We start from the raw sequence: 18,670 nt of genomic DNA, 5'->3' as shown, positions 1-18,670 counted from the left end.
GTAACTGTGTATATGAGGGAGGCTTGTTATGGTTTGGACACAGCTCAGCCTCACCAGACCTGCAGATGTTAGCCTGATTTTCAAGAAGTCTGAACTCTAGTCACCTCCTCATCTCTCCTCTACTTTCCTCTCTTGGACCAGCTCACTTTCCAACTTGAATCAGACAGTGTAGCTTTGAGTACAGGTTCCCATAGCATCACAGAAAGGGAAATTTTTTTTTTTTTTTTTTTTTTTTTTTTTTTTTTTTTTTTTTTTGAGACAGGGTTTCTCTGTGTTGCCCTGGCTGTCCTGGAACTCACTCTGTAGACCAGGCTGGCCTTGAACTCAGAAATCCGCCTGCCTCTGCCTCCCAAGTGCTGGGATTAAAAGCGTACACCACCACTGCCCGGCCAGAAAGGGAAATCTTGACCCTGACTCTGGATCACTTAGGTCCCAGAGTTTCCACAAGAGTTTTTGAAGCTTGACCAGGTCGTCATCAGCATCCCCGAGGTACAGGCAGAGACATGCATGGGACAGGATGAAGAAGAGGCACAGACACACACCACGAACAGTTCTCTAGAGGAAGTGAAGTACAAATGAGTAAAGAACAGGAAGAGAGACAAATTTGGAGGTATGAGAAGGAGAGAATTTCTCAGATAACAGAAAAGGTGTCACAGCTACTTTATCTTCTCCTGTCCTCCATCCATAGGGGCTAGCATTACAGTGTCATGACTGAGGCTTTCAGATGAGACCACATTCTACAGATTTCTGTCTATTTGAGTATGGGCAATCCACTTAACCTTTCTGATCCTCTGATTCTTTAAGTGGCATTAGCCAATCTTCTAGCACAGAATTAATTGAGATATCCTGAGAGAGCTCATCTCTGGGTGTCTTGCTGATAACATCAATAATGAACTCCATGTTCCATGTTGCTTGGGGCCCTGTGAAACCACTCACAATGTAACCTGTCCCAGAATGCAAGTCATTACCAGCATTTAGTCTTAACCCTGTCATTATTTCTTTCTGATCAGCAAGGGCCAAGAGAAGCTTGCTTATTTTTCCCAAGGGAGTGGTGTGAAGGGACTGTCCTGAGCCTGCACCAGAGCAGGTTGCATGTAGTGAGAGTAGAGACACATCTGGGGCCTAGATGAGGCCACTGGGAGCTGACACTCTGTGGGTGGGGGAAGAGAAAGGGGCAAACCCCGGCTGAGGAGGTAGCAGACTGTGCAGCAAGAACCAAGGTGCAGAAGAAAGGGCGCGTTTCAAGCCCTCCAAAACAGGCACACGCAGTCTGTATCTCATGGGAGGAAATCCCAGTCCAGAGATAGGTCTGCAGCGGAAGTGAGAAGCTAAGGGATGGTGGTGAAGATGGGGGTGGGGGGACAGAAGGGGATACAATGGATTATTCTGATTATCATATTGGCAGGATCCAGAACTACCTTCTTTAGTAGAAAGAAGAAGCAAATGTTTGGTTATACTTTGAGAGGATTTATAGATTCGGTAAGTTGAGGGAGAAAGACTTAACTCTAACTGTGGGTACCACCGTCTCATGGGCAAGATCCCCTGACAGAATAAGAACGTGATACTCTGCTGAGCACTAACATTTGCTCTGCTTCCTGAATACAGATGTGAAGTGACCGCTGCTCCGTGCTCCCGCTGCTGCATTTATAACTGTTCTTGGTGACACACCTTCCCAGCTGCAATGAGCTGTATATACAAACCACAGGTCAGAGTGAACACTTTCTTCCTGAAGATGCTTTTTTCACCTGTGTCATCATAGTAACAAGAAAAGTAACTCAGAAAGAGATAAGGAATTGGGTTTGTGATAGAGGAGCAATTTCTGGGAGAATGAGAGCACCCCGTCTTTTCCCTGCCTCCCACATGTGCACCATTGGTACTCAGCACAGGTGTAATGGTGGTTTCTTCCTGGGATGAAGCAAGGCTCTTTCTGGCTCGTTCTTCTGAAGAGGTATAGGACCTTCCCTTCCCTGTCCTGGGTGTTCCTATTTCACAACACCAGAGCTGAATAAAGTAAACTTTCTATTCATAAACAAGGATAGGCAGAGAAAGGGCATAGCCTCCTAGGGCTGGATACAGAATGGAAGCTGCTCCCAAGAAGGCCTGGCTTGGGTATAATAACCACAAAAGCTGATTTTATTCTTATGTTGACTTTTTCTTCAATTTCTCCTGGTTCTCTTGCTCTCACCAGTGACAAGGAAAGATTAATTAAACTTACTGACCCATAGGCAAAGGGGACTAGTCTTCTTTAGGCATAGGTGACACAGTGAGGTCTCATCTAAGAGAAAATGATCAGCAGGACATCCTCAGAAGCACTTCATAGGTAGTAGCCCTTTTACATAGTGGCCTATCTATTTTTATATTACTTATATAAAACCTTGATGAAAAAGTAAAACAATAATAAGAGTAAACAAAATTTATTATATATGTACAAATTATCAAAGAATGAAATTTTTTAATGAGTAAGAAATAAAAATGACCAATGATGTAATGATGAGATTGTGAGTATGTTATTTTAAGTAGCCTGTATCTCATAGAGACACATTCTGAAATATGTACAGATTAAAAGATGTGATTTTTGTGAAGCATTTCAAAATAATCCATCTGTGAAGAAGGAATCAAAAGACACTCACTGCTAAAATAGGCGAAATGTTCATCATTGTTGAAGCTGACAAGTGACACTCTGGGACTCATTATACATTTCTCTCTACCTGTGTAGTTATTGAACCTTTCCATACTATGAGCTTTTAGTTTCCACTGTTCTTTGGTGTTCTCTTCCATTAAGCTTTATTTAAGCTTTATTTAAGGAAAAGTTCATTCATAATCTTCCACTATCTTCTTTCAGCTTTCTGTCCACTTGCCCCTCCCACCTGCCTTTCTCTTTTCACCCTCCTTCTTCTGGTTTCAGAGATCAACCCCCAGCTTGTCTTGCAGGAGGTTGTGTCTCTGATTAGCTTCTGGCCAATGGAATGTAAACGAAAGTGAGGGTTTCACTAACAGACATAGCCCATGGAAGCTTCACAAATGGGAATTCCATGTTCTTTTTCTTCTACCCTATGAGTAAAAAAGATCCCAGCAAACTTGAAGGCCATGCTGTAATCTACAGAAACATCAGCAGCCCAGGCTCACCATCCCAACTGCTCAGGAGTGGTGATGGGTATAAGATAACCCCAACATAAAATGACCATATGGCAAAGCCATTGTACATTTTTGAACTTCAAACTTCATTAATACCAAAATTAGATCCAGCACCACAGAAATCCATATGGAAGTGAGGTGAGAGATGGGAAAGGGAAGTACATAGAAAGTTGCAAAAAGGAGAAAGACTGCATCAGAAATATCCATTGATTTTTGGACCCTGTTATAGTAGATTGAATGCACACATTGCTACATTGTGTGCTTTGACTCTCACAATGGGCTTTATGCAAACTGCCTTGAAATATTATTGGACTTTCCTAATATGCTATAGTTTTGCCCCTTGCTTGCTTTATGTTCTTGACTACTTTAGACTAATGTGATGCACATGATATCCTAGTCCACAGATAAGTCCCAAGTACCTTAGCATGGCAGGAATCATCTTTGGTCACTGTTAAATCACTGAAAATTTATTTTTGTTGTTATTAAGGCATTATCAAGACCATTCTAGCTAATACAATTTAACCCCCTCTCGTGATCAGATTATTCACAGTGCTCAGGATTTAGCTCATGTCATCATGCATGCCAGGCAATGGCTACACCACTGAGCTACCCACCTAGCACTTGTGTTATCATTTTTGCATCCTGTAAACCTAATGTACATTGTTAATCCACCAAGGAACCTTTACCCATTGTGTGGTAAAGTCTTAGTATCCTCCTTATAACCGTGACCTAAGATGTTACCAGGAGCTTTTAGGTCTCACCCATTTAAAGTCTTTCCATTGCAAGCATCATTGAGTCCAAACCTCCCACCATGGCCTGCAAGGCCGGGGAAGCTCATGTCCTAATGCTTGTTTCCTCTGCTCCAGCCACATGAGCTTTGTCTGCCTCCAAACCGACTAGAACCCTCCCAGCAAGCCTTTGCACTTGCAGTGAACTTTGACAACGTTTTCTCTCATCTCTGATGAGACTGTGGCTCAAGCATCACCTCTTCAGACCAACCTTCCCCAGACAACTGTTAGTTACCCTGGCCAATTTCCTCAATGATAAAGAGAAAGTAGCCTGTCTTTGAGCTGTTGGAACACTAGCATCTTGAGCAGGGCCTAGAATATAGAGGTGATTATGAAACACTCTTGACCTAATGAGGGTTTCTGACATGCCAGCATGGATCCCAACCACTCTCTTCGAGAAGAGAAGGCAAGTTTCTTTCATCTTTGTCTCTTAGTGCTTAGTCTGTGCACTGCACACAGATGCACTCTGGTTGGTGATGGGATCTGTCACATTCCAATTTGATGATTGGAAAGCTTTATTTTCCTTCATATCTTGGTGAGTTTTATCCCTGCCTTTTATCCTCTACTTTCTTATACAATCAAAACCACACTCATCATAGATATCTTTCTTCTTCTCTCCTCCCCACTCCCTGCCTACATACTTTCTTGATTGAGTTTAGTTCAACGAATCTTTGTCAGCCATGCAGGACCTAGATTCAGGCTTGTGTGGTCAGCGAATGGTATCCAGCAATGATAGAGGCTTTGGTCTGGCTTCTCCTAGTCCTGTAAACTCTTCCTTTTCTATAATTATTGATGTTAAGCCCCATCGGGACTTGGCTGGAGGTTCACGCCTCTGCAACAGAGCCCAGAAGTTCTACCCTTTGGGTGTTTCGAAGAGAAGTTATTACTGTCTGCCAGGTGGAAGGTTTTGCCTTTGAAATAGATTATTAGGCATGTCCAGGCAGAAAGGGGCTCTCTGACAAAGGCTTTGGAAGACAGAAGATCTGCTACTCATTTGGATCAGCTTGCAACTGTAGGCAAATCACTCTGGAATCTAGTTTCTGTCACAGTACAGAAGAGACAATGAGATTCTTTGGGGAGAATGTGACAATGTTAGGAGAGCTGAGAGAGCCAAGTCACAAAAGGAACAAGAGAAGACTTAAGCTATACAGTCAAATTCTGAGGTTCAAACCCATCAACGGGAGTCCCGATGATAAATCTCTTTACCACTCTGTAGGTGGAATGACAGTCTTATATTTGTTAAGTCTTTCTGGTTGTAAATAACGGAAACTAGTGTGGGCTAACAGAGGCAGAGAGAAGGGAATTAGTGAGAAGGGTTTGGGTGCCCCACAGCAGCCAAGGAACCTGCAAAGCATCAGAACTGAGGGCATATTTTCTGCTTGTCTCCAACTCTCTGCCTTACTTTTTCTCCTGCTTCTACATAAACATGGGTGGAGGTATATGACTGTCCCATAGCCTTTTAGCTTGTGTTATGTATATTCAGCTACTGTGTGCTTCCAAATTTCATGAACAGCTCTAACATGGCTAGACTGGATCAGGCTGTGCCACTGGGATCATTCAGCCATGCTCATGGAAAATGAGGAGTCACATCTTAAATTACAGAGTCAGGAACTGATTTTCAGGAGCAGAGAAGAAACTGTGTCTTGTGGATTGAACAACAGTAACAACAACAACAATTAAAAAAAATAACAAAATGTGTCCTGCAAGGGAGTGGTGTTCATGTCTAGTTTGAGCACACAGCTATCTTGTGATGATTCTATAGGGAAAAAGAGATAGCACTCCACAACTTCAGATTGTCTAACAAGTAGTCAACATCTGAGTCTCTGCTATTAAATAAGCCTTTCTCATTAAAAAAAAAAAAAGTGAGAATCAGCATGTTCAGCCCTCTATCTAACACCAGTCCATCTCCCCATGTGATATTTTCAAATCACAATTTCCCTCTCCCAACTCTTCCCCACATCCCCACTGACCCAGCTCCATGCCCTTTGTTTCTCTTTCACTTGCTCTTGAGAAAGCAAACAGGCAAACAAAACAACAAACAAACCATAGTAGGAAAGAAGAGAGAGAAAGAGAGAGACAGAGAGGGGGGAACAAAGCAATATGAGACAGAATTCTACAGCAACACCATTGAGCTGGTTTGTGCTGGCCATCTACTGCTGGGCATGGGGCCTACTTTTCAGTGTGGTTAATATATCCAGTGAGACTCTATTAGTGAGAACTAGTTTTTATTGTCCTTAAATGAAACTGAGTAGAATAAAAGTAAAGCGAATACCCATCTGGACTCTATTGAATTAGTGGTTTTGCCAGATCCATAATTAAGAAGGAATAAAAGATTTGTCTTCATATTTCTTAATGACAGGAAATTTTGTTAAGTAAAATAAAGAGGTGATTTTGAATCAGTTATCTGACCTTTCAAGACTCGGGGATTTTTGTTTGTTTAAACCTGTCAATAGGATTTCTGTGACAATTAGATAACATTGGATTGACTGTGGTAAGACTTACTTTTACAAGCCTGACAATAAGGGTGTTTATGTTGACAGAAAATGGTGGTAATAGTAGTGGTGATAATGGCAGTGATGTTGTCAATGATGGTAATGGCAATGTATATGGTGGTTGTGATGTTAGCTTTGTCAACTCGATACAACCTAGAACTACCTGAGAAGGGTCTTAAATAGGAGTTGTCTATGTTGATTTGCTCTATGGCATGTCTACAGAGGATTGTCTTAATAAGTTAATTGATATGAGAAGACCCAGCTCACTGTGAGTGACACCATTCTCTAGTCAGGGAGAACTGAACTTTGTAAGAGTGGATAAATTAGGTTAAGCAAGAACATGCAAACAAGAAGGCAAATGAACATGTGCACATTTGTCTCCCTCTGCTCTTGACTGTGGCTATGATGTGACTAGCTGATTGACATCTCTGCCTTCTCCACAGTGATGGACTATGACTTAGAATTGTAAGTGAAAATGAAGCCCTTTCTCCCCAAGTTGCTTTTTGTCAGGGTACTTTATCACAGCAACAGAGACAAAAACCGGACAATGGAAATGATATTAATGACAGTCATGATGAGAGCGATGCCGATGATAGAACTGATAGTGGTAGTGGTGATGGCAATTGTGATGATAGAATTGTATGGCGAATTATTTAAAAACCAAGAATGTGTAAAATGTGCCCACTATTTAGTAGTTGTACAATGCATTTATGCATGCATGCATGAATAAAGAGAACAAACAATTCAAATCCTCTTCTCAAATGTTCACGCTTCTAAGTTGGTTACCAAGCAGCTCTGGGGTTGGGTGCTATTTTCTTAGCCCCAAGTGCTCTATGTGAAAGCTTTGTGACTGACGTGACCAATTTAGAACCTAGGCTCCTCTCTCCCCTTAAGCATTCCTAGAGTGCTGCAGTCACAGCAGCTACTTAGTTTGGCATAATTTCAAAGTTTTATTAATCTTAAAGGTCCAACTCTGTGATCACTTGTAGCTGAATAATAGCCATTCAAAGTTATTTATTTATCATAAAGAGTCACTCATCCCTAATTACTGGTTTGTTAGACTCCACTAATGATTATTTCATGAGAGTTTCTCACTATTGCTCATTTGCATGTGTAGAACTCACCCTGTGACTGTGAACTAAGAATGAATTCCACTGAGAGTTCAATATTAACGGGAATGGTACTTTTACCTTTACTTTGACAGACCAATTCTTGTCTCTGAAATGGTGTTCAATGTTTGTACCATTCCATGATCCATCCCTGGGTCTTTCAGCCTTGCCCTTCATACTTCCACTCACATTTGGTCTAGATTTTTAGGGTTTTTTTTTCACTTAAGAAGAGATTTATTATCATTCATCAGAAGCCATCAGGTCCTCTTGTTTCTATAAGAATGTCTGATCTGCTCCTGTGAGCAGGCTCCTCTGCAGGCTGCTAAACTGGCCACTTTACAGAGAGTGCTGTCTGAATGAGTTCAGCAATCCTCAAGTTGCCTAAATGGATCTTCCTATGAGCTCATGTGGCTTCTGAAACATCCCATAAGCTGTGATGGGAAAGAAGAAAGCAGCAATCACTCATGCATTTGTACAGTGCTTATTTATGGATCATGATAGATAAAGCCAGAGACCGGAATAAGTCAGCTACTGCAATTGATGTACAATCATGTCCCCGAACACGGGCAGCTCATAGGATGGTGATTGCTTTCTCCACCAGCCAGGCATCCCAGAGGCTGATCATTATATCTTATTTTTCTCAGTATTCCTAAGCTGTGAAAACGGTCTCCTTACCCTCATTTTGAACCCAGATTTCCCAGAGGTAAAGTCGCTGATGCTCAGACTTGGGCTTTCTCAGCCCAAGGCTGATGACTGCATTCTGGCTTCTTTCCAAATCCTGTGATCTCACGACAAGCCCCACCAATTCAAACTCTCCATTTCAGTTTCCCATATCCATTTTTGGCATACAAAAGATGACCGATGGGATGGATAACTGATAGCAAACGCCTAAAGTAAATTACTTTAAGGATTTTCACTTTTATAGCGGTGCAAAAGAGAAGATGGATAAGACATACTGGCCCATGGCGTGAGCGAGGTGTTTTAAAAGGGGATGACAGGAGACCCAGAGATAATCCAGGAATTCCCAAGGACTAGCTTGACTTAGTCTGTTATCGAAAATGAGTCATTTGTGGCACCAGGGCAAGCTGTCTCAGCCCCTGGCTGAACTATCGGGAAGAGACAACAAGCCTTTCCCCTATGGGAGAAAAATCCTAATAATAATTTCTAGAGAATTTGCATGTCTCTCTACAGCTTGCAAAGCGTTTTCAGTCAGCTCCCCCTCGTCTTCCACCACACACCTTTGGGCAGAATTGTTTACTGAACAAATGCAAAACACACCAACAAAGCAGGGTCTGAGGTTTTTTGGTTTTTTGTTTTGTTTTGTTTTGTTTTTTTATCTTCCATTTTTTTTTGTTTGTTTTTTAGAATCTTTTGTCAAAATGAACTCTCTTATGGTATTCTGATATATAAAACTGACCATGTCATATAGGCCAAGGGACAAGGGAAGAACACAGCTCAGTGTGAATCCTCAGCTCTGGCTTCTATGTCCTTTTCTGAAGGGCTCCCAAAGGAACCCCCAGGTTCCACAAAAAGTCATTCCTGGTAACTGCCTATTTCCCTCCCCTTCTCCAAAGAGAAATCAGACAAAGATCTTGAACACAAATGTTCAAGATTATTCCTCATCCACAGTTCACCAAACCCACTATGATGTTTACTCCAAGAAGTGGAGGCCTTTATAGTTTGAAATAAATGGTCTCTAGCTCTCCAATAACAGAGTGGCCATCTCTTTCCACCTACTGGCAAATTCTAAAGTGTTTTGTATTCAGATGAGGCTGAGAGGTGCCTTCTCCATCTCAGAAAGGCAGATGCTTCAGTCACGCTGCCCTGCCAGGTACAGACTGCCAGGTCCAGTGATTTTTATAACCTTATCACTGCTATCATTGTCTTTAAAAATGCGATGATAAGGCTCTCTCTAATTGAAAAACCCACACTGAAGTTGTGAAGGGGGCATAACATTGTGGATTAACTAACTGCCACTTCACTGCACTTGCATGTGGATAAGACAGTAAATTTATGTGTGTTTTCACATAAAAATCATTTTTAAAACTTTGAATGGCTCTTGGTTTTCTATAAGATCAAATTCAAAGTTTCTTGAACTTTATAACCTGGCCCCCCCACAAAGTTCTTTTGTCATCATTCTCGATGTGTACACTCAGTCTCTTCATCTGATCTAGTATTCAAGGTTTTCATATGTATATAAAATTAATATATATATTAATATGCAATATATATATATATCATGTAAAATATGCATGTGTACAAACTTACATGCATACACATATCCAGTGTTTAGGAGATGCAAGGCTTTCAAATCTGTTGCCTCCTCATCAGTCCTATGAAGTGAATATTACTATTAAACCCGTTTTTATATTTGGGGAACTGGAGGCACATAAAAGCTCTTTGCCTATCTTGAGGCCATAAAGTAGTAAGCAGCCAGAACAGGATTGAGAGTTAGGTATTCTAGTGTTGAATGCCGGCTACTCCTCAACAAGAGAACTCCCCGTGAGTGACCTGTCCCTGCAATTTCTCAAGAATTCCTTTTCTTTCCATACCTTGGCCCAAAGTATCATCTTTCTTGGGATGTCTCATTAGTATTTCCAAGAAAATATTGGAAAATATTGTGACTTCTTCCTTCAGATTGCAGGACTGGTGGCATCCTAAACACACACACACACACAGAGACACACACACACAGAGAGAGAGAGAGAGAGAGAGAGAGAGAGAGAGAGAGAGAGAGAGAGAGAGGGTTCCTTATCAGCAGATCACTTCCAGAAAACTCAAGCTTATAGGAAACCTTCGGAAGATGAATTCTTTTATGTAAAATAGCTCGGTATTTGCGTATAACCCCCACAGATTCTTCTAATCACTGCTAGATACTTGTAGTACCTAACAAAATGGAATGTAGTATATTATATATGTGATACATAGCTGTTAACATGTTCACAAAAATAATGAAAAGCAAAAAGCTTGTAGATACTCTGAACAAATGCAATTCTTACGAATACTTTTAGTCTGTAGACAGAAAAGCTGGCTGAAAAATAAAATGATTCTTTTTAATCATTTTAACAGTTACTGTGTGTGTGCACTTATGCCATGTCACACATAGGCATGCCTGTGTGAGGCAGAGAACAACTTGCCTAAATTACCATGTGGGTTCCAAGGATTTAACTTGGTCACATGCTTGGTAGCAACCACTTTATCACTGAGCCATCTTTCCAGTCCTCGTTGTAGTTTTACAGTATATTTTCTGTTGCAGGCAGCAGCTGGCTTGTGATTGAGCTATTGCCTGGAGACAAACCAGGCTTTGCTTCTCTTGCAACCTTGGGCACTCATTAACTGCTTGACGAATAAATGGATGGACAGGTGGCGGGGTACATTTCTCTCACTTTTTCAGTTTCTTTCAGTAAATACCAAAATATCATTTTCCCTCAGAAATTCTGGCAATATTCATTCCGAGTCCTGCCACGGCCATGCCTTCTTTGTTTCTCATTGGGCAAGAAGTCCACTCAGATTTAGTTCCCAGTAAAAAATAAACAGAGCTTTTAATATCCAAATGGCAACTCGCAAGGCATTAGAAAAGACAGGGAATTGTGATTTTAAATACGATTTTCCCCTATTTTCAGCCTTGAAATATCTCCCTTGAAATATCTCCCTCTTGAAATTTATCAAGAAATAAAGGGGAATGTATTAAAGTTTGCAGCAAAAGGAGTCTAAAATGCAAACAAGAAAGAAAAGTTAAATGTGTGAGTGGATATGCCGATGGATAGAACGAGAGCTGGGAAACGTGTACATACATCAGGATGGGTGGGAAATATGATGCACGGACATGAGCTTAGGACGGGTGTAAAAAGGTTTTATGGAATGGTGGGTGAAAAGTTGTACAGGTGGGCGAATACAAGAATTGGGAGACAGATGTAGTATGGCTAGATTAGTGCATTTGCAGGAGGAAGATGGGTGGACAGAGGGCGTCCTAGAAGGATATAAGGAATTGGTAGATATTTGAGAGCATGAATGAAATGTGTTGGGCATCCTTGGGTTTTCCCCAGCAAAGATCCGCTGAGTGGTTTGGACTTCTCTCAGAGGGAAAGAGGAAAGGACACTCCCACAAGTTCCCCACTTTTCAATCCCCACCCTGGCCAGGAAGGCACTATCCACCGGGAAGGATCTCTCCCTATTTTTTTCCTCAGCTCCTCACTAAGATAAATCCAGCTTCCTGGGAAACCCAGTCTTTCCCTAGCCAGGTTCCCAAAAGTCTAGTGGCAAAGGAGAAACTGGAGGATTTAATTCAGAGGGGCGAGGTCGTAGGACTCAGTCATGTTCCTTGTTCCAGGCAGCCTCTCATAGGCTGGAGGGCTGGGCCGGGGTAGGAAGCCTGTGGAGTGATCCTGGGGGACGTGGGCGCACGGAGGTAGCAGCCATTCTCACCATCCCGGGAGAGCAGGGCAGGGGCGCAGGGGCAGCAGGAAAGCAGGCTGGTGTGTCTTTAAACTTCCGTTGGCTGCTTAGCCACAGCCCCTCGCTTTGGGTGTGTCCTTCGCGCGCTCCCTCCCTCTTAGGTCATTCTTTCAAAGCCTGGAATAAAAACCACAGCCAACTTCCTAGGCGGTCTCATTGCCCAGCGGCCCCCAGCCAGTGACAGGTCCCATTCACCCTCTTTGCCCCTCTCCCCGCGACCCTTTTCCAGAGGCGACTAGATCCCTCCGTTTCATCCGGCACACCATGGACAAGTTTTGGTGGCACACAGCTTGGGGACTTTGCCTCTTGCAGTTGAGCCTGGCACAGCCGCAGATCGGTGAGTGGCCCGCCAACCTGGGCAGCGGGGGATGCGTATGCGCGTATGCGGAGCTAGCGCCTGAGGACTCCAGCTGGATGCCGCTGGGTTGAATCGTCAGGGGGCTGGGGGGAACTGTAGTGAATTGGGCTAGCAAAGCAAAGCTGGAATTTGGGGCTGCTCTATTGGAAAGAGTTTGCGCTTGGGAAACGCTGCTTTGGTGAAAGGAAAAGAGAAAGGGAGAAGAAAGTTTGCTGGGCAGGTTGCCCATTGCAGATTTTGGGCGAGGTCCCCAAGCTTGCTGGAGCACATGGCTCAAAAGTAACTGTACTCTTGGATGCACGCAGCCTCTGTCCGGACTAACAGGCTCTGGTGCTCAAGGGCTCCCCAAGCCTGGCTGGCTCTGGCTAGCAGGGTAGAGCCAGGGACTGGGACAGAGCTAGAGAGGGGACCTAAGTGTAGAGCACTCCCTAAGGTGTTCACATAGCGGTAGGCCAGATGTTTAGCGATGAGCTTTTCAGAAAGGAGCCTCAGAAAGCTGAAGAGAGTGGGTCCCGGCTTAGACTAGTTTTCAGGGCTCTTACAGTCCGCTTTGGTCACCGGCTGCTTTATTTTAGCTGGTGAGAGTGTGAACTGGTTCTGTGTGAGGCTCTGAGTGCCCCAAAGGTTCCAGTATGGACCCAGAACACATAACAGGAGCAATAATTGGACCAGCCGCCCAGTGCTTGCAGTCCCTTGGTTTTGCCAATGTAGGCAGAGTCAAAGAGCAACAGGGTTCAGATTCGCTGCCTGGCAGCTTCAGAGCCTGAGGGAACCTGTATCAGGGTAACACATGAACTTTAGCGCAGTCCCTAATATTTCAGCTAAATGAGGTTGGTGGCTTTGGTGGCTGTGGAGGGAGGGAGCTGGGGCCAAGTATTCAGTATGGCTCAATTCCAAGCGTTCCCCTCCTTTATCTATATATGAACAGATAATTCCACGAAGGCTTTGTTTATCATCAGCATAGTTAATTTTTCTTTTAAGAAGTGCCAGCTAGGTCATTAAGTCAGCTCAGACTTCAGTGAGTTCCTCTCAGCAAGAATTTATTAAATCCAGTTCTGGGGGGGCTGAGGGGTGTCAAACTGGTTTGGTTTTTTGTTTGTTTTTGGTTTTTTCTTTTTTCTTTTTCCTTTTGTTAGACATGGTAGGTAGGGATTAGGAAATTGCACCTCCATTGTTGAATGTTAAATTTTGAGTTCTGATTCAGAAGAAGTGCAAATAATAAAAGCAGCACGGCACTACTGGACAGTTTTTGTGCCCCTTTGCTGTACCAGGCTCTATGTTAGGCACTTCACATATGCTATATCTCATTTTACCCTCACGGTGATTTGGTGAGAACGATCCTGCCCCCTCTTACCAGTAGGGAAACAGAGGTTCAGAGAGGTTTGGTGACTTCTCCCTATTCACTCATTGAGGGATGGTGCTGGGTGTGAACTCGGGTTCACTAAGTGCCATAGCTTAGAGTGCCATGGGACATCAGGAAGGTTGGCACACTACTCCCACCTTTGTCGGGGGCTGAGGAGTTGAAGTCTGCCTTTTCCTGACCTGTCTCAGAGCTATCCTAAAAGGCTTACTCCCAGATACCTGTTGCCCTTCTGGCCCCCTTGGAGTTAAGTCCTGAGGCCTGTAGGCAGGCTCTCTTCTGCCTTGGGGTTTCTACCTTTCTGTTGTACCCTGTGGCTCCAGGACAAGTAGGGTGGGCACGAGCAGCACGGCTACCTGGACCCTGACTTTCTTGCCCTTGTAAAGCTGTTGAAAAGGAATTGAGACTCAGAAATGAGATGTGACTTAGTACAAGGTGTGTGTCTGGGTAGGCAGAGGGGAAGGAGAGAGGGGAGGGAGAAGAGAGGCGTCATGGTTGCCCCATTCTGGGAGTGACTGGGTTGGGAAGATAATGAGGAAGCACTGAGGCTGGGCAAAGTTAGTGGGGGGGGGGGGCTGTTGAGGGAGGAAATGGGAGAGGAGGGGTTTGGGGAGGGGTGGAGTAAGAGGAGAAACTGGCCGATGCTGTGTCCAGTGCTGCATGGGAAGTCAAACAGTAGAGAAGTGGCTGAGGTGACCAAGCAACTTCTCCCCCAGGGGAGAAAGTGTCTTGGTTGAAGGCAGAGGAGACAAGTGTCCACTTGCGTATCTCCTCTCCCTTTCCAAAAGATCATGGCTAGGAAATTGCACCTCTGATGTTGATAAAGAGAGGTTTATCTGAGAGTCTTGGGACTTGGGGTCAGGAGGCATCATTCTGCTTCCTCTGAGCATTGGCAGTTAGGGTACAGGCTAAGTCTTCCCATGTGAAGAAGTAAGGAAGCAAGCCCCATCTGTGCTGAAGTGTCTCCATTCATTAAGTTATTCCTGGGTACACACAGGACATCTACTTCCTTCTGAAGCACAATGAGGAGCTGATGTGTTGGGAGACTCTGGCAGCTAAGGGGAAAATAATCTATTTTCTGCCAACTTCCCCTTACACAGTAGGGGATGCTGGACCACACAAAATTCCTGGTCTATGACAGATCTCCTTCCATTCGTTCCTGAAAAATTTCCTGATTCACTGTCATAGACTCAAAAATGGAAACTTTAAAGATCACTTAGGAAAATTAAAAAACCCTTCTTTTCCCCAAGAGGAAGCAGGCCATGGGAGACAGGGATTGGTGAGTTCCCCACTCTGTTAGGGTGTGAAGACATCTTTGAAATACAGTGGTCTCTGGAGTACTGTAAGAGCCCCACTGGTTCCCCTGAAGTGGTGAGGAGGAAGGTGTGGCCAATCTGGGGCGTGGCATAACATTTTTTAACAGCTTCAGTACTAACTTATACACTCCTCACAGTTTTGTATTTTATGACTCAATATATTCAGTTTGAGTTTAAGAATAGTGATCACCTTATCTTACCCTGAAGGAAAGTGGTACTCAAGATAGACCTTTCTGGTTTCATGACTCTTGAGCATCACTGAGAAATTAGAAGTGCCCTATAGTACCCTATTTTTTCATTTACTTATTTATTTTCATTAATTCACTTTACATCCCAATTGCAGCATCTTCTCTCTTCCCAGTATTCCTTCACATACTTTCTCCCCATTCCCCATCCCTTTTTCTGAGAAGAGGGAGTGCTCCCCACCCCCGGTACCAACCCACCCTGGCATATTACGTTGTTGCAGGACTAGGTGCATCCGTGTATCCTCTCCCACTAAGCCAAATAAGACTGCCAAGTTAGGGGAATGGGATCCACAGGCAGACAGCAGATTCAGGGACAGCCCCTGCTCCAGTTGTTTGGGGACCCATATGAAGACTAAGCTACACATCTGCTACATATGTGGGAGTCCATCCCATAGTTGCTGGTTGGTGGTTCAGTCTCTGGGAGCCCCCATGGGTCCAGGTTAGCTGACTCTGTTGGTCTTCCTGGCATCGTTTTCTTGATAAAGAAATGAAGGCTCCAAGGACACAAGAGTGGAGTTGAGGTGCCCCATCATCTAACATCACCCCATCCCTACCTTTGGAAGATTCTGGAAATAGCTTGTGGTCTCTCACTCTTCCTGCCCCCTATACTCAGCAGAGTGATCATGAATATAGCCTCTCTTACCTCCCTCCAGAAGGCTGTAGGCTCCTGGCTGCCCTGCCTTACCCTCCTCTTTCCCAGGGCTCAGCCACAGCTGTTAGAAATGCCAGCCTAGATATTTATTGCTAAAATAAGTCCATTTCCTTATCAGAGTCCAGTTGCCCCTTTAGACATGCTCTTATTTGTAGGCTTGGCAAGAAGGGAGAGGCTGCTCCTTGCCTAAGAGACAAGTCAGGGCAATACTCCTTGCCTGCAAATTAAGAAAGGCCCCACAGACACTCCTATGCTGCTTTCGTAGGCATTTTAGATGCAGTGACCCATAGAGAGCTGCTGTTATGTACTTTGTGGATGGTTACATATGCCCACCCCATTTGAGGGGAGCCTTGAAATCCCAGGCAGTGGGTTGACATGGCTTTCTAGACAAGTCACAGCTCTTGAACCAAAATCCTGAGAGCCTCTAGAAGACACGTGGCCACCCAACCAGGTAGACTCAGATCCACTAAAAAACAAGTCTGTATGTGGTGGAGAGTGAGGGGTGACTTCCCCAGCAGCCTGTCCTGGGGGTTTGGACAAGGTATGAGCTACAGTAGTGTTTCATGAGGACCTCCGTTTTAGCAACTGTAACCAGGGCATGAGCAGGGAATGATTCTTGTCAAAGTGTGAGCTGAAGCAGGAGGTAGCTGTGTCCTGACCACATGGAGTTTTCAAAGGGGGCGCTTCTCTACTTCAGAGAGAGATTCTTGGGGTTTGCACAAGAAGCTGATGACTCTGTTTACTTTGTGCCTCTGCTTGAATGAGGACACAAACATTTTAAAAGGAGGGTCTTACATTTGAGCCCAGATTTTCATTCGTTTAGTGGTCTCACATTTTTGTTAAACATACACTTCCGGGACTAGGGTGAAACTCAGTGACAGAGTGTCTGCCTAGCATGCATGAAGTCCTGGGATCAACCTTCATAACTGAGGAAACAAGCAAGTAAACAAAAACCCCAAAGCAAGCAGCCACAAAAAGAACAAAACAAAAAGCAAACCAAACAAAACCAAAAAAGCCCATACTAGCTCCAAACTGGCCAGTAAGGATTTGGGAAGCCAGGACCATTAGTGAAAAACGGTCTCTATCTACCTACCTTCTGCAGCCTCATGGAATCCCCAGAGGGATTCCACCTAATCAGGCATTAGATTTCACTCACTTTTGTGGTCCTGGACCCCAGTGCAGGCCCACAATGAGGACCAGATAGGTTGAACTGAAAAGAGTGTCTCAAATAGAGAAATAAGAATTTTCATGCAGAGAGGCAGGCTGGCTGACACGCTGAATGTTCAAATATGTTTGTGTGTGTATGACAGCATGCTGGATAGTTTTGTCATTTTTCACAGGGTGGGGAGAAGGTTTGGCTGGCCAACTGCTTATATGGGGGCTTCTATCTCCTCTTCCCAAGCAGAGAGTTTGTCTCTTTTTGGTGGCTGCTGGCTATTGGGTTAGTGGATGGCTGCGTGAAAAGGGAATGGGTTGATGACACCAAACTCACTTAAATCTCAAAATGAAACACTGTCCAGCAATGGATGGCTTTGTGAACTGCTGGTCTGACACTAAGAGTCCTTGAGTCAGATGCTCACAGACCCTCTGACTCACACTTGGTTCTGGCAGGTGGAATTAGCAGAGAGTGATGCAGAAACACTTCCCAGGCATTCTGATATCTTCCATGGACTGCTCTCCAAATGACACTACTGTATCCCAAAAGTGCCTAATCTGCAGGAAGCCTGGCAGCTAACAGGGCACCCACTGGCTTCCTCTGCAATGAGCTTGCCTAGTACAAAGTCACTCAAGCCTGGAGTAGGTCCTGCATTCCCTTGGATCACTTGTCTACCAGTGCTCAGAGACAGTCAAGCACAGGGTGAGGGGATGCTATTATGGAGGCTAGACTCACAGGGCCAAAACTCCATGAGGTTGGGGTGCCCCAGCTGCCTGGGTGTGCCTGCCTGGCGTAAGTATCCCTCCTTTGTGCAAGTGTGGGCAGACAGACTCAAAGTGGGTGGGGAGGGCTTGAGTCACCAAGGATGTGATTTGCAAAACTGAGGTCCCAAGAACCTTCCTCAAATCTTCAGCTTTTGAAAGTAAAGGTTAATTGCAAAACCCCAGGGAGGAAGGAAAAGGTCATACGAGCAGTGATTTTGAGCATCTATACCCTTGGCAATGGCTGGGAGTTAAGGCATTTTGAGAGTTCTTACACCGTTTGTAAGCTACCATTACCAATGTTAATAATCATGACAAACAGGACTGGCTCTCTCCTTGTTTTCTATAAACCAACTTGTCTAAATTATGCACCAGTCTTACAAAAACAGTACTTTTATTACCCTCTTCCCACATATAAGGGAACCAAGGCCCAGAATTTAAGGAACTGGGCCAGGGTCACATAGTTGTAAAATGAGGGGACTGAGATTCAAATCCAGGTCCTCATGTGAGTGCAGGCACCAAAAGGGTCCAGGTAAGGGTATCAGATACCCTGGATCTGGAGTTACAGGCAACTGTGAGCCACCTAGTGTGGTGCTGGGAACTGAACTCTGAGCATTCTTAGCCACTAAGCTATCTCTCCAGGTCCTTGCCTTTCATTTGAAAACATGATGTCAGAGAAAAGTACAGAACTTGCAAATAAAAAGGGAAAAGCTCATGTCCTCTGAGTGGCTCACTTATAAATACCTGATCAGGAGTCTAGTCCCTTCTTTGTGGGGAGGTTTGGGGAGGTAAGTTAATGAACGGTGATATGTGTTCTTGTTCGTGATTGTTTCATTTATTATT

At 44.1% G+C, this 18,670-nt stretch overlaps 1 protein-coding gene across 13 annotated transcripts in view; it reads left to right on the top strand.

The window, feature by feature from the left end:
• Positions 1–12,002: 12,002 nt before the first annotated feature.
• Positions 12,003–18,670, top strand: part of Cd44 (CD44 molecule (IN blood group)) — an 87,780-nt gene continuing 81,112 nt past the window's right edge. The window contains exon 1 of one of the 13 annotated variants that reach the window (XM_034494014.2): positions 12,003–12,316. In XM_034494014.2, coding sequence (XP_034349905.1) covers positions 12,244–12,316 — 73 coding nt within the window. In that variant the 5' untranslated portion in view covers positions 12,003–12,243. The remainder of the gene's footprint in view (positions 12,317–18,670) is intronic. The other 12 variants (XM_076929342.1, XM_034494006.2, XM_076929345.1 and 9 more) reach the window with 12 other exon arrangements.

The sequence above is a fragment of the Arvicanthis niloticus genome, chromosome 2 (assembly GCF_011762505.2).
Source record: "Arvicanthis niloticus isolate mArvNil1 chromosome 2, mArvNil1.pat.X, whole genome shotgun sequence".
In the NCBI taxonomy this organism is placed as follows: Eukaryota; Metazoa; Chordata; class Mammalia; order Rodentia; family Muridae; genus Arvicanthis; species Arvicanthis niloticus.
The sequence above is the reverse complement of the archived record's forward strand: the minus strand, read 5'-3'. Positions and strand labels throughout refer to the sequence as shown.